The following is a 23,451-nucleotide window of genomic DNA, read 5'->3' as shown; positions in this document are numbered from 1 at the left end:
CACACACACACATATATATATATATATATATATATATATATATATATATATATATATATATATACTAAATTACCTAGAGCAAGAAGAACCATGACACAATCACGAATTATATAAATGTTGTGTTCTTAGTGTTTTGCCTATTTGGCAGCCTTGAAGAAAATATCTTTCCTATGGTGGTGCATCTAAAATTCTGAATATAAATATCTATCATATCTCATCATTATCAACTTAAAACATCTATCTGGATTTAAAAACATCTTAACCCCTAAAAAACTAAGCTTAATTTTAAAACTAAACTATCTGGTCTTCAACCCCATCAGAGACTTGAGAAGGACAAAAATTGATTACCTGAGTATGCCAGGAGTGCAGGTTAGTAGCTTTCCAAATGAGAAGATGACAGAGACAGTTTTCTACCTGAGTAGTCACCCAAAACTTTCTATAGTGTTGGAGCATTATATATCTTGTGACCCAATATATCTTGGCCGTCAACTCTGCCTGCATCCAAGCTTGCCCTTGTAAAGGCAGAATTCTGTCTATTGTAGAAACAAGGAGATTTTGCCCAGTGGCTTGTTTGCCACATTAGAAGCCATCTCCATAAGGAGGTTCAGAACTGTATTATGAAAACTAAAGATAAAGAAGTGATACCAGGTGCCCAAATCATTAAGCTAGTCAGTGGCAGGGCCAGAACTCACAGGCAGTCTGTGCATGCTTGGTTGGCCACTAAGCCAGCTTTCTTGGTAGTCTTGGGTTGGTACAGTACAAAACATGTGGTAAGTGTTCAGATTTCCACTATTTAAAGAAGATGGCACATTCATAGATACACCTTACATTGATACCTATTAATAAATGTGTTAGTACAGACATGGGAAGAGTGTAGTTAAACTGCTGAAAGTAGATGAAACCCTTAGATGCTGATGATATTTAATAGCAATGGATATCTCCACTATTAACAACAACTTTAATGTCCTTTAATTTCTTTTAACTTGTCAGTAGCTGGATATATCTTAAAGAAGTCTGGACTACTACAAAAGAGCTATGGTTTATGCCCAAGGAACAATTAAGAATTTAGGAAAAGGAAAAAGTGAAGTGTAATAATAATCCTTCCTTTCCAGTGCCCATGCCACCTGTTGGGAATCACTGCCAGTCAGACCAAGTCAGCCCTCATGCCAACCTTGACACCCATCAAGGGTGTCCTGTTATCAATGGGAACGGAAGATAAAGACTTGGTTTTCAGTGAGCTTAAAAACAGTAGCTAGTTCTCCTTGATCGGGGCCTAGGGGAGTCTGCTCAAACTATTGCACTAACCAAGGACAATACAATAGTAAACATCGAACCCCTACTCTGATCTACCCAATGGGCAGGACATTCTCCACAGTTATGTGGAGAGCAGGGACTGACTTTGACATGAACTCTGGTGCTCCATATTTGACCACCTGCCCTTGGTGGGGAGGGCTTGCGGCACTCAAAGAAAAAATAAGCAGGCTACCAAGATGAGACTTGATAGCCTATGACTATACAGTGGGGGAGGAGGTCCCCCTAGGTCATAGACCTAGGGGAGGGGAATAGGGTGAAAGCAGGAGGGAGGGAGGTATGGGAGGATACAAGTGATGGGATAACAATTGAGTTGTAATCTGAATAAATTAATAAAATTAAAATAAAAAGTAAAAAAAAAAAAACAATAGCTAGAAAATCAAAATTCATACCCACAATACAGTTCAGAATTGGATGTAAAAATATCTTTAGAAACCATTAAAAATATCTGGGAAAATGAGTTAGGCACTTGGAAAGATGATCACTTATTTTCTTGAATTTTCAGCTAAGTTTGAAATCACACTTTCCAAATTCAGAGAAGCTGTATTACTACAGTTTCACTGGTCAGAGCTGTGTGTTCACGGGAGAGAAAACTAACTCATCGCTGAAGAGTGAGGAAGACGATGGAGAACACTTTAGTAAAGGGAATTATCTAGTAGACGTCATAAGCCGTTTATTTTCGACCAAGAAGTACATTTTTTAGTTGAGTAGGCAAAGCTCAGAAGATCTCCTGCCGTTCAGTCCAGGTGATATTGATAGGAGCCCAGGTGGAAGATGAAACTGCCCCTCTTCTAAAGGTCTGAACATCAACTCAGAAGTAAGCTCTACCTGTGCCTGAGCCTTGCTGGAGAAGCACAGGCACTGGACCAATTACTTGCCTAGGTCTAGATGGCAAATGAGTATTTCCTTGCTTCTGAATGACCTCCTGCTTGAATAAAGAAAAGAAAAACCCAAATTGTCTTATAGGATCAGTTGAGGTGGCACAAACGTCAGTCTTTCCCACTGTCTCGCTGAGAATACATCAGTCCCTGATTAGAAATTCCAGCAAGACTACTAGAGAGTAATTTAAAGCATATTAGGATGGACAAACACACAAACAAAACCAGAACCTGCTATGGTGAAAACAACGACAGTCAGCCGTGGAAAAGTCTCATGATACTTGAAGCCACATCCCCGTCACTGAAAGTCCAGATGCTCTGACATGAGAAGCCAGGGAGTGTCATGAGGAGAACAGCAACAAGAGAGGTCAGCAGTGTAGTTCCTGAGATACAGTTCAGATGGACATTCTAGTTGGTCATCCTTTGCCTGGTTTGCTTCACAGCCTTGTCTGTAAAATGGGCTCATGTTTCCTACTGACATGATAAGATAATGTGCTGGCTAATTTCATGTCAATGCAGGCTAGAGTCAGCTGACAGATGGGAACACTAATTGAGGAAATGCCTCCAGAAGACTGGACTGTAGGCTAGCCTGTAGAACATTTTCTTAATTAGTAATTGGTAGGGGAGGGCCCATGACAGTGTGGGTTTGGTAATACCTGGGCATGTGGTCCAGTGTTCTATAAGAGAGGAGGCTTGTATAGCTGGGTCTTGAGATACCATTCTTCCTAGTTTTCTGAGAAAGCACAAGATTGATTTCCAAAGTGGTTGTATATGTTCCCACTTCCACCAGCAATAGAGGAGTGTTCCCCCTTTCTCCACATCGTCTCCAGCATGTGCTGTCACTTGAGTTTTTTATCTTAGCCATTCTGATAAGTGTAAGATGGAATCTTAAAGGCTCAACTATGTTCATAGCACTTTATTCTTAATAGCCAGAATCTTCAAACAACCTAGATGTCCCTCAACTGAAGAATGGATAAAGAAACTGTGGTGCATTTACATAATAGAATACTACTCAGCTATTAAAAACAAATTAATCTTTAGATTTGCAGGCAAATGGATGGAACTAGAAAAGACCATCCTGAGTGAGGTAACCCAGACCCAGAAAGACATGCATGGTATATACTTACTTATAAGTGATAATAGCCATATAATACAGGATGACCACACTACAGTCTACAGACCTAAAGAAGCTTAATAACAAGGAGGACCCTTGGGAGGATGCTTAATTCTCAGTCATAACAGACACCCAACAAAATTGGAAAGAGGGAACAGGAAGAGAGCCAGTTCAACCAGCAATGGATTGAAGCAGATGCTGAGACTCACAGCCAAACTTTGGAACAGAGACTGGGGAGACTTAGGGAGGACTTGGGGGATAGAAAGACCTGAAGGAGGCAGGAGCTCCACAAAGAGAACAACAGAACTAACAAATCTGGGACCAGAGGGTCCTACAGGGACTCATGCACCAACCAAGGGCCATGCATGTACAGGCTCTAGCTCCCTGCTCAGATGTAGTCTCTCTGTGGGTCCCATAATATGGGGTGTAGGGACTGCTTCTGACATGGACTCTAGTGCCTGCTCATTGATCATTTCCCCCTGGAAGGTAGGCCTTGCCAAGCCACAGAAAAAAAGCATGCAAGCAGTCCAGGTGAGACTTAATAGACTAGGGTCAGATGGTAGGTGAGGAGACCTCCCACTTTCTAAGAACAAGGAGGGAGGGGCAAAAAGGAAGGGAGGGTGAGACCGCGAGGAGACAAGGGAGAAGGCTACAATCGGGATGTGGAATGAATACATTAAAATAAATTAATTGAGAGAGACAGACAGACAGACAGACAGACAGAGAAAGAGAGAAAGAGACAGAGAGAGAGAGAGAGAGAGAGAGAGAGAGAGAGAGAGAGAGAGAGAGAGAGAGAGAGAGAGACAGAGAGACAGAGAGAAGGCTGGACAAGCCATGGGGAACAAGTCACTAAGCAGCACCCCTTCATGGCCTCTGCATCAGCTCCTGCTTCCAGGTTCCTGCCCTGCTTGAGTTCCTGCCTTGGCTCTTTTTGATGATGAACTAATAATATATGGAACTGTGAGTGACATAAATGCTTTCCTCTCTAAGTTGATTCATCACAGAAATAATAACCCTAAGACAGGTAGTAAGGAAGACTGAATGAAATAAAATCTTAGCAGCATCTGTGCAAGCTAATGAAGTAGGGGAATTCTGCAGAACCCTGAGCTAAGCAGTTGTTGTCACTGGTAAATAAAAATTGATTGTGTGAATTTAGAAACTATATGCAAACTTCTGTTTCTGTACTGTTGAGGACTTTCATTAGTAACAGGATTCTTTGTTTCAGTGATAGAAATAACATAAGTTATTGAAGCCCAGTTAGAAAATGTAATAAGCAAGCCTTAGGTGCATCTGGTTCCTGCAGCCCATGTGTTGTGTTTTCACCTCCCTCAAAGCTGCTTTATTTTTATGGTAACTCTCTTCTCAGGTTGTCCTTCACGTGATGCCAATTCTGCCCCTCTAAACCTGAGCTGAGAATATTTGTGGAGACAGTTTCTGAATGGAGGACCAATTCTCTGTCTCTGCTCACACCCCATTATATCCTTGGAGCAATCACATAGGCATCCCAGAGCGGCTCCTATTAGCCTTGTGGATAAACAGGACTAAGAAAGAGAAAGGAAGCAACTGCAGGGGGAAAAAAGATGCTGAGCTGAAATTAAACAAAAAGGCATTAACAGGTGTCAGGGAAAACAGAGATTTCGTGATGTGTGTATTAAAGTATGCTTTGAAAAATGAGAAATTTTAAGGAAAATAACTTCCCACATGTTAACAAACTGAAACGAAGACATAATCCTGGCTCACACTTACATAGAATCTGACATAGAGGCACTCATTAAACATGCTGACAATGCATGAATTCATACATTAACTACCAACCTTGAAGTAGAGGCTATTATTGAATCTAATTTAAGGATATAGGGACACAAGAATAGAGTCAAGAAACCTGTGTGAGTGTTGGCAGATTTCAAATTCCAACAGCTGCCATAGCCTCAGAGATGTACCCACCCACAACACTTCCAGTCTCTTGATGATCTTTTTAATGGATTATCTATCCTATTGTATTCACTTTTACTATGTTTTCACCATTTCACCATAGAAGAAACACAATATTTAATCATCTCTAAGGTTGCTGAGAAATAGAATCATAGTGAAATGAAGAGCTGAGTTAACAGAGCTATGTGTACATTGAATCACTTCATTCAAGCTACTCCATTCCCTTAGGTCTTAGTTTTCTAACCAGAATATGATGATATACATTGTTAGTTGGTGTACTGTATTAGATGAGATTGTAGTAGAAATACAGTGATTGACAGAACTGCATTAATTTAAGTACCTTATCATATTGTATTTTCAAGCATCTTTCCAGACTCTATTTTTTATCATCTGTCTGCCCTATCACCAATTCATGTATCCATCTATCACATATGCATATTTGAGGTTTATATATATATATATACATATATATGTATATATATATATATACTTAATTATACATATCTGTGGCACACCTTAAATATAGTCATTTGGCCATAGCTTAAGTGAAATAGCAACATTAAGCTAAATATAACTGAGCCTGGGTGATGTCTCAGTGGAAAAAGCCTTTCTCATTCAAGTATGAGAACTGGAGTTCTCCTTGGTGTCTGTCAGTAGCTCCCAAGTTCTGAAGGCAGAAATGGGATCTCCTACACAACCTGGTCTGCAAAACTAGCCCTATAAGTGAGTTACTGGCCCAACTGAGAGACCCTGAATCAATGAGTACAGTAGGAGAATAACTATGGAAAACTCCTGACCTCAACCTTGAGCCTCCACATGGATGCTCACACATGTGTGGTTACATATATGAGCATGCTTGCACACATGCACACCACAAACAGAGATACATAACAAAGTTATGTGGCTGATATGCATGTAGCTAAGTATATGTATCATCTACAAAGGTGGTGCCCCAGAATGAATCGTAATGATGAACCACTGTACAGAGGAGACAGTCTCCCAACAGGAACTAATATGAGCCTTTGGTTGTGGTTGCATTTCTTAAGACAAGCTTGTGCTATGTAGCGCTCACTGGCATGGTGCTCACTGTCCACCCTTGTCTCACGCTCTCAGTAATCCTGCTGCATCAGCCTCCTGAGTTCTGCAATTAGTGGCCCCCGCCACCAGATCTAGTCGATTCGGCACCTTTAATGGATCAGATCATATTTAGAAAATAGGCTGTTCTCCAACTATCATTGATAGAGGATCAGGTTCTCTTGAATTTATAAGCATGTAGACTAGCACTTTATAAAATACATTTTTAAATGTAGCAACAGTATGAAACAGCTATAAAAGTTTCAGTCTACTTTCTGAACTTAGCTCATCATGGACTACACTTTAAACAGCCCAGACGTAGAGTCAGGGAATCCTAACTACAATCCGGCCTCAGCATGTAAGAGCTCTGGCAGATCTTGCAGAGAGCCTGGATTCCATTCCAAACCCCACGTGGTAGCTCACTAAGGTCTGCAACTCGGCTTCCAGGGACTCAGATACACTGCTCTGGCCTCTGCACATCAGGCACGTACATGGCTCTCATACATATTGCGAGCAAAACACTAATGCACATAAGATAATAAATAAACCTTTAAAATATTAGCAATGCTTTCCTTTCTTAGTTTATAGAGAATCAGTAGAAAAGTAGGTTAAATAGATGTTTTTTCTAAGTAGTGAGAAGAGGGGAGTTAATTTTGATTTCTAACTTTCCTTTTCATAATTGTGTGTGATAGCTTTTAAATAATAAAAAAAAAACAGTTTTATGGAACAAAAGAAGGGTCGAGAAATAAGTTGTGGATTGTTTCGTTTACTTTGGTGTAAATATAATCCTGCCACAAGTGGCCTAAAAGTTATTTGAAACTTAAGTAAAATACATATAAATTTGAACAAAAATATTATTCACCACCAAGCTCTTTGATTTTCTTCTCTGTAACACCTGTCTTGACAGTATGACTGAGTAGATGAGGCAGATGCCATCATGAACCTAAGTCTGCCCCGCCCACACAAAGGAGAATTTCCAAGTGTATATGTCAATGCAACTCTTGTTTCCCATATCCCTTCATCTTATCAGAATCATAGCACATGATTCTGTGGTTCTTTTACATGTATGACTCGATTTTACAGCTTTTGATTTCTCCAGAGTTATTCTTAGAAGGAGAAAAATTGTACAGATAACCAAACACAGAGGGCTGCAAGGCTGGTGAAGTGAGACATAATTTGCTTCCACGTACATTGCCTCATTAAGTGAGTAAGGACATCCCTGCAGTGATGAATTTGAAAGCATTGGTTAGAGTAATGGTGCATTGCCATCATCAAATTCATGTGCTCAATTAGAGATGTGCATTACATTTGAGGAAGGCCAGTAATGGGCAGTGAAGAAATTACTTTTTTTTTTCCTTCTGAGTTTTGATATTCCTTTATATGCCATTAGAGAGGCGAAAAGGCAGTAATCAACACAGGGGCAGCCAGGGAAATTGTCTCAGAAGGAGCACCTGACCCCTGCAGACAGAAGATCATTTTCTGTGTTCACAGGTGAAGTTTGAAGGAGCACCTATTCCCAGGCCACCTGCAGTGTTGTTGCTGCTCAGAACTGGAGTCACATGACTAGTTGGTATTATCAAGAATTCTTTTCAAAGAGGAAGGCTTGACATAATATATATATATATATATATGGAGGAAAATGGAAATAACCTGACACTGATCTCCAACCTTGTCCTTACTGCAACATTAATTAATTTTCAAATTGTGATGATTTGGTGACAACAGGTTTCTTCCACTAGTGAGCCCTAACAGCATCAACCATAATATTTATGCCTCTTTCCTCTCTGATAAGCATGGCTCTTGAGTTAAGCTCAATTCTCAGCTGTATATTGTAGATTGTATGATACCTCAAAGTATCCATTCGCTGTGAGATACCAGTAAATGTATCAAAACATTCACATTTTATTTTAAAGTAGTTTTGCCACTCAACTTGATAAGTTCAAATAAAATTGGCTGCAAGTGTGTTTCCCCTCCCCCAATCGAAAAATACAGCCAGTACAAATACAAAGAAAACTAAATAAAAGCCAAGCACCATCACCACATGGTATGTTTTCAAAACGCAACAGTGTTCCAGAATGCTAAACACTTCCTAAGTAGTGCTTTGCCATGAAATGGAACCAGCTGTAGGTCCGTCCTCCTTTCACACAATATTGTTCAAAACAAAAAAGGAAGCTCAGTGAATGTAAGCTTCGGTTTGATAAGACCCAGAAATCCAACGGTATGGGAAACAAAAGAAAGACAATTGTCATATTAATAATTAAACTGTGTTATAACAGTTTATGAGGCTTGCAGATCCAACAAGCCAGCTGAATATTAATGAATAGATTGATTTGTCAACATATTAACACCACTGTCAGCCGTAACAGCACGCAGGAGAGGTGCTGGGCTTACCCAGAGAAGTGCTTCAGAGTGCTGACTGGGTGCCAAGAATGCAATCACAATTGATACAGTGAAGTTTATTATGTGGGTCAGAACCTCTATGGGGAGGTTAACTTTTTAAATGATCTCAATTTAAAACTCTGGAGCTATGTTTAATTTTTAGAAGGGCCTTTCATTTTATTCATTAAAGAGGGACTTGACACTAGTGAGGTTGTGGTGCATGGTGATTTGGAGAAAAATATCCACCAATGGAGTGAGTGTAATATGTTCTTATGTGCATAAATCCTTCCTAGCCCAGTAATATGGGAAATCTTGTCCCACTAGGAAGGGATTCATTGATCAGGAGTGCAAGTTTAATGTGATTACTGTGATTTTTCTCTGCTAAATGGCAGTTTGCAAGAATGGCTGGAACTCTTATCAGGACAGTTGATATTATAAATCTTCAAAGTTGGTTGTTTACTTGTCCCTACAATATTAGATTATTTGTGTAATATTTGAATAAAAATGGAAAATTTTGCTTCTCAACTTATAATATATTTGAGCTAAAATACAGCTCATACAAGCCTTGGTGATTCTGAGTAGAGATGTGGTTAGATATTTGATGTTTGCTTCTATCCACAAGAGCAGATGAGAATCCTCCAAAACATTAAATCATAAATTAGGAAAACTTTAAATTTTCTTATCTAGAACTTATATTGCCCTAGACTGTACCAAGCCTCTGAGCCATTATTCAGAATACTTTCAATTTCCTCCAGTCATCGGAAATATGCAGGATAAGAAGGACCCAAGTGCTCTTAGTTAGAGCCTAATGCCATGAGCAGAAGCCTTTCTTCTGCATTTCAGCACACTGGTGGGACAATTTTAGCCATCGATTCTTTGCTTTGGTGACTTTTTTTTTTCTTCTGTTACTTTTAAATAGATTCTTAGAACAGTTTTAACTTTGGATTCAGTGACTCTTGTTAAGTATAATGTTACCAACATAGTGGCACACTCCTGTAATCTCAGCAGTTAGGAACCAATGACCAGATGTTGAAAGCCAACCTGGGCTACATGGTAAAACTATGCAATAGTGATGATGATGGTGGTGGTAGTGGTGACGATGATGATGGTGATAATTGGTTGATGATAGTGTGAAGCCAGTACTGCCTTCATTTTAAAACATTTCAAATGGCACAACATTTGATTTGGGGACAATAAGAATCATAATGAGTAGCTGTGCATTTTAAGGCTTTAATTTATTCTTATACCTATTGTTAGTAACCCATATTGCCGAAATCTGCAAACAGAAGTTAGGGGTAGAGGACTGAGGGATCCGAATACAGGACCTAGCTTCATTTGGCAAGAAATGTTTTCTTACCAGGATTACCCATTGCTCTAGACTGTAGCCATTTTAGGAATTATTTATTTGTATAATCCAACTTGGTTACTAATATTATCAGCATTTTCTGCACAGAAGTTAGCCTGAAAGCTCCCATTGAGTCTTTATCCTAAAGTATTGAGCAAAGTATGCTTCAGAATAGTTTTTTTGGTATATTTTTCTTTATATTTATAAACTTCTATTCCATGGTCCCTGGGTCCATAGTAAACAAGCTATTAACCACTTTCAGTGTTCTTGTACCTTCAACTCCTTGCAACACAAAATCTGTCCTAAAATCCCCCAATCCCAGCACTGGCCTGGATCCATGGACAGTACACACCATCACCCTCCGTCAAAACCTATAAATCCAGAATCTTCTGTTTAAATCCTCAAACTTCTGTTTGAAATGTATGGAAAAGTCTGAAAAAAAAGTTTAGCAGCCAAGTTCAAGCCCTGAGCATAATAGAAATGCCTAAGGCACTTCTAATTCCCATTGCCTACCTAGAAACTCCTCACCTGGAGATTTCTACCTCTCTCTGGTTTGAGTATTCAAGTTTAGGAGCATAACTCTCAGGATTTTAGTGTGCAGTGGAAATAGAGAACAATCTGTGACAGAAATATATTTGTGTTGCTGGCTTAAATTTTGAGTCAGTCGGGCATGAGTTAGATAACCTCTGTATGCTTGTGTTGAAACAATTCCTGGTTTCCAAGATTGTACTGCTGATCTTCAGAAGAAAATGCAATTGAATGTGAAACAGAGTCACCATTGATAGAATACTTTCTGCAGAGGAAAGAACGAAGAGCAGGAAAGCCATCGACTTGAGTCGCTAAAGGTCTTGCACTTCATTGGATTCCAGTAATTGACTCAGGATGAGTGAGATGATGATTTCCAGTGGCCTTGTTAGCTGCCGGCAGCCTCTGGTTGCAGCCCGAGAGGAGAGTCCCAGTTAGTGTTGCCGGGCAACGGCATGCTGGGTTGAGAGCTGGAATGTTAAGGGATGCAAAATGATTTTTAAAATAAACACACAAGTTCCCATCAGCGTGAAGCCGAGCAAAGGGGGAGAAGTAGTAAGCAGTGCACTTCAGCAGTCAGAGGTAGCGTTGAAAGAAGCTGGGGGTGTACCCCTGCCTTGGAGAGAAGAGCCTAGAGGGTGGCTGGTGATGGCTCCATCCAAAGAGCATTTCTCTAAACTGGTTTCTAATCTGAAACTATCAACCTGAACAGGCTGGTTGCAGAGAAATTTGAGGATAGTAAGCATAAAAGTAACTAAGCTTAATTGTAAAACGAGGGGCTAAGATTTTTTAGGTCTAGATAGATGTTTTAAGTTGATAATGATGAGATAAGATAGATACTGATTTACATTCAGAATTTCAGACTCACCAATATAGGAAAGATGTTTTCTTCAAGGCTGCCAAATACAAATAGCCAAAACACTATGAATATAACATACATACATACATACATACATACATACATACATACGTACGTACATACACACACACACATATATATATACATATAATTGCTGACTGTTTCATGGTTCTGCTTGCTGTAGGTAGTTCATTGTATACGTGTACTAATATAAATGTATATGTAAAAGTATTTAATAAAAAGTATAACTAAACCATAAGACTACATGCCACAATATGGATGTTAAAACTTAGACCTGAGAAAGAAGCCATTTAATTTCCTGCCTGATACATTGAAGCTACCAATGGTATGTTAGCAGTTTTCTAATACCTTAAGTTCAGATTCATCTTTTGTTTTATAGACACATCAAGTTTAGTGAAAAATGAATACCTCATTTGTCTGACCTCAAAGGAACTAAACTTTTATGGATGGAGGTTCTTCCTAGAACCTGCTGTACACTGACGACCCTACATGCTAGCTATGAAAAAGTGTCAGTGGCAGATCTTTCCAGGGTGTCCTACAAGCGTTCAGTTTGTCCACAGCAGTGCTGGTATATCTTGTACACACTCAGAAGGAGTTGTTATCCACATACGCGATGTTTGCTTTGAAATACAGAAAGACTAAAGTGTCGTTTGTAGTTTCACTGTTAATTCAGGCTTTGATGCCAGAAGAAAATAGAATCTAAATACCTATATTCTTGGAGCAATTTTTTGCCTATTAAACATTAAGCTGTCAGCATCTTCATATATCCTTCAATTGCAGCTTCCTTGGCTCTCCTTGTGCACCTCGCCATGAGCTCTATAGAGCTTTACCTGTCCTAACACTTTCCAGAGGGTCCATTGTGTTCAAGAATGTGTGTGGTGAAATTGTTTAATTAATTTATTCAGAGTACATGTCAGTTGTTATCCCATCCCTTATATCCTCCTGTTCCTCCCTTCCTCCCACTTGCACCCTATCCCCTCGCCTATGTGACCAAGGGGGACCTCCTTCCCCCACTATATCATCATAGGGTATTAAGTCTCATCTTGGTAGCCTGCATATCCTTCCTCTGAGTGCCACCAGGCCTTCCCACCAAGGGGACATGGTCAAATATGGAGCACTAGAGTTCATGTCAGAGTCAGTCCCCTCTCCCCACTCAACTGTGGAGAATATCCTGTCCATTGGCTAGATCCGGGTAGGGGTTTGATGTTTACTGCATGTATTGTCCTTGGTTGGTGCAGTAGTTTTACTGATGTTTTAATCCCTGTTGTGATAGGTAATGAAAAAAACTACTAGGCAGACAGTTACAAGCCAAGAACTTATACCAAAATGAAAACAAAACCAAAAGACACAACAATAACAAACCCCTTAAAATCAAAACAAATAAGACAAAAAAAAATGAAAAAGAAAGCACCCGCACATGCCCCCCCCCCACAAATATCCAAATACCATGGGATCTGTTTCGTGTTGACCAAGTCCTTCTGAGTATGTTCTACCCTTAAGTGTGATTGATATACCCAGCAACATCCATTGGAGAAACCTGATTTTCCCTCTCCTAGCAGGTATTAATTGCAAAGAGCTTCTTGGTTAGGGCTGGACACTTGTGTCCACATCCCCTCCTTGGTGCTGGGATTTTGTCTGATTCAAACATGTGCAGCTACTGGGCATGTGACCACAGTGTCCATGTGTTCGTATGTACATGCATCAGTCCTCTTGTTTATGGAAGATGCTGTTTCCTTGGACTAATTCATAGACTAGCTCTTACGCTCTTTCCACCTCTTATTTTATGTATATCTCTAAGTCTTGAGGAGAAGGGTTTTATAAAGACATCCCGATAAGGGTTACGTGCCCAACTAGGGTTAAGTTTATACACCATCCAGTTGTCAGTCTCTGTGTTAATTACAGAGTACTTCAAAAAATAACATGCGTCTCTTATGAGGGCTGAGTGATGCATCAGAATATGTCCTTGGTGGTCATTTTATTGCTATATTTCATTAACAGAAAAATAGTAAAATGTACCTAGGGCTTATGACCTATTGATTCTCAGGTTCGTGAACACTTTAGCAGTTGCAGGTATGGGTTTTATCTAATGGTATAGGCCTTAAGTGTAAGGAAAATTATTGGTAATTATGATAACATTTGTGCCACTATTGCAGTAGCATATCTTCCAGATAGGTCACAGTTGTAGTTTCAGAATTTGTAACTGAATCATATTGATGATTATTTTCCTTCTATAGCATGCAGACTACCTTCCAACGTTAAGAATTCTACTCAGTAGGAGGGACACTTCTAGTTGGGCACCTCTTGGATTTCTTGATGTTCAGTGACATAACTAAATTATGTCTTTAGCAAGAAGGCTTTACCATAAAGTTGTGAAGGGCAAGCAAAAGCCTTGGCAATAGCTTGTGGTGTTTTGGGGGTTCTTTAAGATGCCTTGGGTCAACAACTCAACAAGGGGATTTTACCTGGTGCATAAGATGCAAACTTATGACATTGTCTTCCCTACTATATGGTGACTTCATTTTGATTTCTTTCGCATATGTATATATTTTAGGAAACTTCTAGAGTGGTGGGATTTTATATGACTTTTCAAAAGGCCTTCAGTATTAGTTGCCTTTTCCCGTGTTCCCTCCTATATATCTTGCCCCTCCATTCCCCTCCCCATTTAATTCTCCTAGTCTCGCCTTTATCTCTTTATACCACTGTATTCTATTCTCCCTTCCTAGGAGGAACCCTCTTCACCTCTGGTCCTTTACTAACTACTTAACCTCTTTATTATTCAGTTTGAAACACACATATCTAAAACTTAAAGCTAACATCTTTCTACAGAGATACTTGCTCATCTGTGTTCATTGCTGCTCTATTCATAGTAGCCAGAAATTGGAAATAGCCTTGGTGCCAATCAATTGGTGAATGGGTAATGAAACTTAGTATACAATGGGAAACTTATACAATGGGAAAGGATTCAGCTTTTAGGAACAATGAAGTTTGCTGGTAATTGGATAGAGCTCAAAACAATCATTCTGAGTGAGATAACCCATATCCAAGGAAACAAATATTTTCTTTTCATATGTGGATGTTAGCATCCTGATTTTTTTTTTCAGATTGACTACTAAGGCTGGAACACCTTGGCCTTTTTCTGCCCACTTTGGAGACTGTTCTCACTAGAATTTCTATTTTGTCACTGCCATTCATTTTCCTTCACTTAGTACTTTTCTCTTGGTGAAGTATCCACAGCAGTGTCTGCTGGGAACTAGAAGCAGGGAAGACATGGAAGTGTAATTATGAACTCAGTAGCAGATGAGAGACAAAAGCTTTTTGAATTCCTTAAGGGGCTGATAGGAGCTTATGGCTATGCACTTTGGAGTGATCCATGATTGAAGTGAGATAGATCCTAAAGTGTACAAAACAAGCTACAGTTGCCTAAATCTCATAAAAGGAAAGTCAATGCAGGACTCATTCGCCACGAATCTAAGACGATTTCTGACAGGCTTTCATAATCAATGACTAATTAGTTGTTACAAAAAAAAAAAAAAAAACAGAAAGCCAATCTTGGTCATTAGGAGAAATGACTAAAAGTCAGTATTTGTCAGAATTTGTTTACCAGGGATTATTTATGGCAGAATAGCTACCCTCATTTTAAATAGGATTGTGAGTTTGGGATATAGAGAGTAGCATCAATGACAGATGGGAAACCTCCTATAATGGCCTGTTGGAGATAATGAGGTGTGAACTAGATGGGAACATTGTAGTAGAAAAATGTGCTCAAGAAATAATGAGTAGTCCTGGTAGTTACAAGTGTGATTTAGGAGATAGCCAGAAAGTTCTATGTTTAAAGTTCAGTGCTTTGTCCCAAAAAAGTTCTAATAATGGTGCTAACACAAAGCAAATTGGCTTATTCATATGTAGGGGTAAAAGAACTCACAAAAGGAAATCCTATTACATTCAGAGTATCCCTGGAGGGCTGAATTGTGGGCTGCAGTCACAATGAAACATAAGACACCCTGAATTCAATATGCAAAAGTGTGCTGAAACATAATTGTGTAAAGTTTATAATTAGAAAACAATTATAAAATTGATAAACGACGGCATTGCCAGCAATAATGCATTTGCAGCATAATGTGGCTTCTGTCTGCCATATTGTATAACAGCCCAACCTGTGATGCTGGGTCCCCTGGGTTGCAGCTTCAGCCCTATTGCTTCAGAACCACCTGACTTTGACCAAGTTATGGGTTTGGGTAACTGCGGCTTTTTCTTTTCCACTAGAATTAGAAATTGAAGCTATTATTATACTAAATCAGATATGGATGCAATATTGTTAAGAATATTTTTAAGAATAAAATCTTTTTTACTCTTAGGTCATATAAAGAATGCCTGTGTGAAAAAATATTGTGTAAACCAAACTGTTAATTAACAATGAGCAAATTTATGCAAAATGTTAGCAACAATGTTTGAAAAGTCTAGTGGCTATTAGCAGAAAGCTGTGTAAGGAGACTCTGGTCAAAGTCTAGTGGCTATTAGCAGAAAGCTGTGTAAGGAGACTCTGGCCTTATAGACTATTAGAGTCACTGTTAATACGAGGCCGGAAGAGACTGAAAGCTGCTGTGTCTAACAATATAGCTCTCCATCTAAAACACCTAACATACAAATAGGACCAGTCTGGGCAACTTAAGAAAGAAAATTCCTTTTCATTGAGTAGAGTGTGAAAGTTGTCAGTTTGTAGTCCATGCAGGAAGGGAATGGCGTGAGCTGGTTGGTGCCTTTGACATTACACCCAGATTGCCAGCTTCTCAAACTAGTTCCCAACAGGTATTGCTTGAAAATATTTGGTGAATAAACTAATGAATGTGTAATTGGTACATACCTATGATAGGTGTTCTAATTTGTTAAATTAATGTGTGTATGTTTCTATGCCTGAGTGTATGCCATCTTTGAACAGATGATCTTAGAGGACAGTGGAGGGGGTGAATCTCCTGGAACTGGAGTTACAAGCAGTTAGAAGCCACTGAACATGGGTACTGGGAGCAAAACTCAAGTTTCCTGAAAGAGCAGGATGTGTTCTTAAAAACTGAGTCATCTGTCCAGTCCTCCAAGTGATAAGCTTTTTTGGGAGTGTTTTTGTTTTGTTTTGTTTTAAAGTGGGGTTTCTCTGTGTAGCCTTGGCTGTCCTGGACTCACTTTGTAGACCAGGCTGGCCTCAAATTCACAGCGATCCACCTGCCTCTGCCTCCCATAGTGCTGGGATTACAGGTGTGCACCTCCACATCCAGCTGTGATAAACTCTTATTAGCCAGTTATCGTATCAGCCTAGATATGGCCTGTAAAGAGAAAAGAGAGGCACAGTGAAGGGAAAGGAATGGAATTTAGATGTCTTTGAAATGTGGATGCAAGCACAGAACCTGAGTTCTTTTTTTTTTTTTTTTATTAATTTATTCTTGTTACATCTCAATGTTTATCCCATCCCTTGTATCCTCCCATTCCTCCCCCCCCCCGTTTTCCCATTATTCCCCTCCCCTATGACTGTTCCTGAGGGGGATTACCTCCCCCTATATATTCTCACAGGGTATCAAGTCTCTTCTTGGCTACCTGCTATCCTTCCTCTGAGTGCCACCAGTTCTTCCCCTCCAGGGGACATGGTCAAATGTGAGGCACCATAGTACGTGAGACAGTCATATCACACTCTCCACTCAACTGTGGAGAATATTCTGACCATTGGCTAGATCTGGGAAGGGGTTTAAAGTTTACCTCCTGTTAAAAACAAGGAATTCCCGAAATTTGTGGATAAATGGATTGAGCTAGAAATGATCATAATGAGTGAGTTAACCCAGAAGCAGAAAGAATCAAATGGTATATACTCACTTATATCTGCATACTAGCCCAAGGGGCATGTCCCACGAAAGCCTTCACTTACCAGGAAACTGGGACAGAGGGGAAGGCATCCTATTGGGACTCTAAATGAGAGACGCATGGGAGAATAGCAAAATAAAAGGATACAGAGGGTCCTAGAAATCTACAAGTAGAACAATATGATAGGCAGATTTGGGCCCAGGGGTCCTGCTCAAACTAAGGCACCAGCCAAGGACAATACAGGAGGTAAACTTTAAACCCCTTCCCAGATCTAGCCAATGGTCAGAATATTCTCCACAGTTGGGTGGAGAGTGTGATATGGCTGTCTCACAGAACCTGAGTTCTATCCCCAGAAACTGTGTAAAAAGGGTAGGTGTGGCTTTACACACACGCGCACGCATAGGCACATGCATGCACAGTGGATTTATTGGAAGACATTTTGGATCATGAAGTTGAGGCCACGTTGTATGGAACTTGATTAATGGAATTGTTCTGAGAGTCTCCAAGGAAGCAGTGCTCTCAAAGCCAGAAGTGAACTTATTTTTACTGAGTACCCACTCACGTACCCCACTTCACATATCTCACCTCGAAGTCTAAAGTGCTTTCTCTTAGATGTACCTCATTGCTCTGCTGTGCTTATTCAGGTCACAAGGGCCTGGGAGCATGTGCTTCATTCAGAGCGATTTTTCCATATTCCCCTTTTGCTTTTCCCCGTAGACACGGCTAGTTTCTCCTCTGCCAGGACTTCCCTATCCATTAGGCAGCATGATTTACTGCTGTGGCCCATTTGGGCACAAACCAGACCTTTTGTTGAGTTACTGTACTCCCACCTTCCTAATTATAGAACTCAGAGTAGAATGAGTGAATTAATAACGTGTACTTATGCCCTGCAGTGCTTGGAGAAGTGTAATGCTGCTGCGTGCTAACCGTAGCACATGAGCACTCCCTTCACCCCTTGTCCTCCATTTTTGCTCCGTGACTTCACAGCAGCCAGAATGGAAGGTGCACTTTTCTCACCAGCAAGTAAATCATATGAATGGATGTTTTAAAGCCCATGCCCAACACACTGTACACTGAGAGAACTATACTTTCAAAAGCTCACAGGAAACACATGCCTGGACTCTGAAATTGTACTAAGTACCCTGCTTCCTCAGGTACCCTCACCAAGGCAGGATTGATAGGCAGAGGTGGCCTTTCAAAGTGTGCTGTTACATTTAATTTCCCTAATCAAAAAGTTGGTGTTGATTGTGTAGCCCCATCAGTGTAGGAAAAGACTATAAATATTAGAACCAAAAGAAAACTCCTAGATGCCAAAAAATTAAAAGACCTAATTTTTTTTGCTCAATAACAGAGGATTTGAATTTCTTCAGACTGAAAGTTGCAGGTTTGATACCGTGGACCCTTATGTCAGTCTGGAGTTTTAAGACCACACAGGCTGATGTATATCAGACGCTGGAGCTCTTCAGAAATTCCTTATCAAAAGTTGCTGGTTGGGGAAACTTGGGGAGTTAATTCTCAGTTTTTCAAATATTAAGGCTTTCAGTAGAAAAATTTATGACTAGGCTTCAGGCCTGGGGTAGGGTGGCGGTCAGAGAAGCTATATGCTCAAGGGCAAGTGCTTGTGGTCTTTGTGTACTTCACTTTGGGGGACAATAAAATGAAACAGTGAAGTTATGAAAATGAGTCAAAAATGGAATATTTACTTTAAGAGTAAAATGTAGTGTAAGTTGAAAATACAACTCCCCAACAGTTAAATGCTGAGAGCATTACCATATGTCTTCTTGTTAGATACTTTGTACAGCACAAATATAGAAAAATCACTTTTTCTTTCTAAATTCTATGCACAGGAACCCCAAGAGGGCAGAGTAGGAAGCTGAGTGGACAGCAATTCTAACTCCTCAGGGAGCAAAACTTGTCTTGCACCAGAAGTCTATGATTGTCAATATAAATCTAATATGTTGTCATTTAAAAACAAAAGAAAACTTTCTAACATAAAGTCATTTCCCACAGAACAGATATGCTTGTTGGTAACTGGTATATCCTGAAACGTGATTCACGTTGTGCTATATATTTTTCTAGAATATATAATATCCACAGAGCTATACTTTAATCAAGTATTTTATTTTTTTCTATTTATTTTATTTTATTTTGTATCTGTTTCAAAACAGAATCTCACACAATGCCTCAGGCAAGCCTTGAATGTGTAACAATCCTGTCACCTAAGCCTGTTCACCTACTACATCCAGCTAATTGAAACTCACAATCTCCTTTATATGTATTCAATTATAGACTAGATTTTATAACAAAATTAGTGATTTTTATCTCCTGAATACTAGTCTTATATTTGTTAAAGACATTTAAAATTACTAATATTAAAATTCTTACATTGAAAAAGCATATTACAGAGTACCCAAATTAAAATTCACACTGTGCAATAAATTAAAATACTTCCCCCATTAATTCCAACTTGCTTTATTTTTTATCTAAAAATAAGTGAAAACTGAGGCTTCAGAATTCTCAGGTAAGTCTTTTCATGTCTCACCGTTATCACAGTAGTGCTCTTCCATCTCCGGACTAGCAGATGTGATCAAGACTCTAAGTGAATTACATATTCATTACATCACTAGTAACTATCTTTAACAATGATGTTAATAATTAATTTTCAGCCATTGATCTTATCAATAACTTGCTACAAGTGAAAATGAGAAAGCGCTACAGTGTGGATAAAACCTTGAGTCATCCTTGGCTACAGGTAAAAGTCATTTGTGGCTTTTTTTTTTTTTACTAGGGCTTACTTCCAATTATTTATATAAGATTTTTTATATTAGCTGTAGAAATCTTTTTTCATATTTATACAGGTGTAATTACCCTAACATTATTTTTTCCAAAATGCATGTGACTTCTTGGGATTTAATAACAGTTATTGTTTCTAAATATCCCTCTTTCTACTGGAAAGATTTAATGAAGGCACTCACATGCACACAATACATGCGCAGAGTCCAGCCTTCAACCCAAAATATATATTAAGAATCATATCAGAACTCAAAAGACAAGATTTGGAAAGCATCTGTATACTTAATCCTGACCATTGTCCCAATAGATGCACATCTGCCTATACACTAGTCTCATTTGGAAGCTCTATCTCAAAGTCCCAGGATAACCTGCTGTCCTTCCTCTGAGTGCCACCAGGTCTTCCCCTCCAGGGGACATGGTCAAATGTGAGGCACCAGAGTACGTGAGAAAGTCATATCCCACTCTCCACTCAACTGTGGAGAATGTTCTGACAATTCGCTAGATCTGGGTAGGGGCTTAAAGTTTACCAGCAGGTTACCAAGAAGAGACTTGATACCCTATGAGCATATACAGGGGGAGGTAATCCCCCTCAGGAACAGTCATAGGGGAGGAGAATAATGGGAAAATGGGAGGGAGGGAAGAATGGAAGGATACAAGGGATGGGATAACCATTGAGATGTAACAAGAATAAATTAATAAAAAAATTAAAAAAAAACAAAGTCCCAGGATATTATGCATGGGTATAAATACATAGCAAATGCAAAGTATGGATGTGTACTGTATTCTCTCTTAAAAATTTGCTGTTTCCATATTGAGTGTCAAAGTTTAGAAAATGACATTCTGAAATAGTGAAGGATTACTTATAGCCATTAAACTGCTAAACAATGTCAACATTCCTAATTATTTGACTATACGCATTAATTATATGTATTTGGAGCCATGGCATCCTACAAAGCACCATGCATAGTGTAAGGTTAAGCAAATAGGATGACCTTGGTACTGGTGAGTCAGGCAGCAGAGAGAACAGAAAGGAAAGGTCACCTCACAGCCGATAAGAACTGCCAACATAGAAAAAGCATGACAAGTTGCAATGATCTCTGTGGTGATATTTTGGGATTTCTTCTTCAGGACTATCAGACCTGGTTAGATTTACGGGAACTGGAGTGCAGAATTGGAGAACGCTATATTACCCACGAAAGCGATGACTCGAGGTGGGAACAGTATGCAGGTGAGCAGGGCCTGCCGTACCCCTCACACCTGATCAGTCTGAATGCTAGCCACAGCGACAGTCCTGAGACTGAAGAGAGAGAGATGAAAGCCCTCAGTGAGCGTGTCAGCATCCTCTGATTCCATCCTCTCTAATCTGTCAAAACACTGTGGAATTAATAAATACATACGGTCAGGTTTAACATTTGCCTTGCAGAACTGCCATTATTTTCTGTCAGATGAGAACAAAGCTGTTAAACTGTTAGCACTGTTGATGCATCTAAGTTGCCAAGACAAATCAACAGAAGCATTTGTATTTTGTGTGACCAACTGTGTTGTATTAACAAAAGTTCCCAGAAACACTAAACTTGTTATTGTGAATGATTTATGTTATATTTAATACATTAAACCTGTCTCCACTGTGCCTTTGCAAATCAGTGTTTTTCCTACCAGAGCCTCATTTTGGTAAGAGCCAGCACCTACCCATGACATCATTGTGTTTGGTGTGCCCCATTGATAGTTGTGTTGTAAGCAAACTCTTGAGGAGTAGATAATTTGCTGGTGTTCTGTGAACAACTCAAAATGCACAAGAGTGTGTGTGTAGTGGGGGATGGAGATGGGGAAAGGGCATATAAAGTCCTAAGATTGAGATGCATGAAAATGGTTTTACTGTATGGTTTTAAATCCTCTGCCCATCTGGTATGCCTCAGTGTATTTAAACTCCAGTAAGCACACCTCAATATGTGGAGCTATCGCTCTAAGCCTAAATGCCTTAGAATGTAAACTGCTGTACATACTGGATGCATTTCTTCCTTTCTTACAATACCAGCTAGATGAAGGAAAACCAGCAACTCAGCAAATGTCGGCCTTTTATGTATTTTCAATAATGAGAAATAAATATTCTTCTCAAAATTGGTGTCAGTCTAATAAAATTATTTTTACTTACAATCTGTGGTCTTCTTTTTATGACAGTGAAGTTCAGAGGTATTTGATCAAAAACCAGGAAAAATGTATCATGCCTAGCATGTAGACTGTAGACATCAAGTGTAGAGAAGCCTTTTTACAATTTTCATATCTCTATTTACTTTTGTCATATAAATGTTTTGCCTTGCATGTTTGTCTGCTCACCATGTGTGTGCCTGATCCCTGTGGAGGTAGGTTAGAAGAGGTCCCTTGGAACAGAAATTACAGGCAACTGTGATCCACTGTATGTGTGCTGGGATTGAACTCCGGTCCTCTGCAAGATCACTCAGTGCTCTTAACTGCTGAACCATCTCTCCAGCCTATAAAGAAGCATGTCACCTAACCTAGTTGGAAAGGAGGCTTTTAAGAGAAAACTGAATGAAGACAAACAAGAACTTGGAGTCAGAAGTTGCACATTACAAGCTGCAAACTCAGTGTAGTTTCCCGACATCATAAATCAGAGACATAGTTAAAGACTGACTCAGGTTTATTTTGTGTGATATAAGGAAGATGGTTTTGAAATAAACTACCAAAAAACTGAAAAAATAACCAATAAGAACAACCACTGAAACAATATTATTCAACTAGAGAAGAGAAAAGTAGCATTGTGCTGACTAGACTTAACAGGCACACAAAGTAAGGTGATGTGGGTTTTTTCTTTCAGAGGGATGACAGTGGAATAATATATGACAGAAAATATTAGTTTATGCTTCAAAGAATAGTTGTTGAAAGGCACTTGAATACATCAGAATATTAAGACTGAATTATTTCAACTTAGTGGAATGAAACAAGAATATTTGATGTGTCAGGCATTTAATCTCTTTGTTTTTACTAGATTTTAAACAAGTAAGTCTAAAACATTCTGTATCTAAGTCTATTGCTTTAGGAGTGAGATAGGGTAAGATATAGATTGTGTCTCTGTGTGTGTGTGCACATTCTAGTGCACACTCATTTCCAGTGACAGCATACAGAAGCATAAAGATGTCTCCTTAGGTTGGCAGAAAAGAACAGGTTAACTAATAGTACACTGGAAATCATAGGGATATGAACAACATCTTTTCTATGACAAAAGATTAGTGAGAAAATTCAAGGGTAAAGGGGTAAAAGAATATAAATCTTTTCTCAATTTGTCCATAATATACACTAGAGTATCATAACTTAAATTACAATGATTAATGTTAAATGTATCATAAGCTATAATATAAAA

At 39.2% G+C, this 23,451-nt stretch overlaps 1 protein-coding gene across 5 annotated transcripts in view; it reads left to right on the top strand.

Annotated features, from left to right (window-relative positions):
- Prkd1 (protein kinase D1) overlaps nucleotides 1-22,305 on the top strand; it is a 350,980-nt gene extending 328,675 nt beyond the window's left edge. For 2 of the 5 annotated variants that reach the window (XM_051145725.1, XM_051145708.1), the window contains 2 exons: nucleotides 19,949-20,034; nucleotides 21,204-22,196. In XM_051145725.1, coding sequence (XP_051001682.1) covers nucleotides 19,949-20,034; nucleotides 21,204-21,422 — 305 coding nt within the window. In that variant the 3' untranslated portion in view covers nucleotides 21,423-22,196. Of the gene's footprint in view, nucleotides 1-19,948; nucleotides 20,035-21,203 lie in introns of all 5 variants that reach the window. The other 3 variants (XM_051145734.1, XM_051145700.1, XM_051145716.1) reach the window with 3 other exon arrangements.
- Nucleotides 22,306-23,451: the final 1,146 nt, after the last annotated feature.

This window comes from Acomys russatus, chromosome 1 (assembly GCF_903995435.1).
Source record: "Acomys russatus chromosome 1, mAcoRus1.1, whole genome shotgun sequence".
Classification (NCBI taxonomy): domain Eukaryota; kingdom Metazoa; phylum Chordata; class Mammalia; order Rodentia; family Muridae; genus Acomys; species Acomys russatus.
This window is presented reverse-complemented; position numbering and strand designations above follow the sequence as displayed.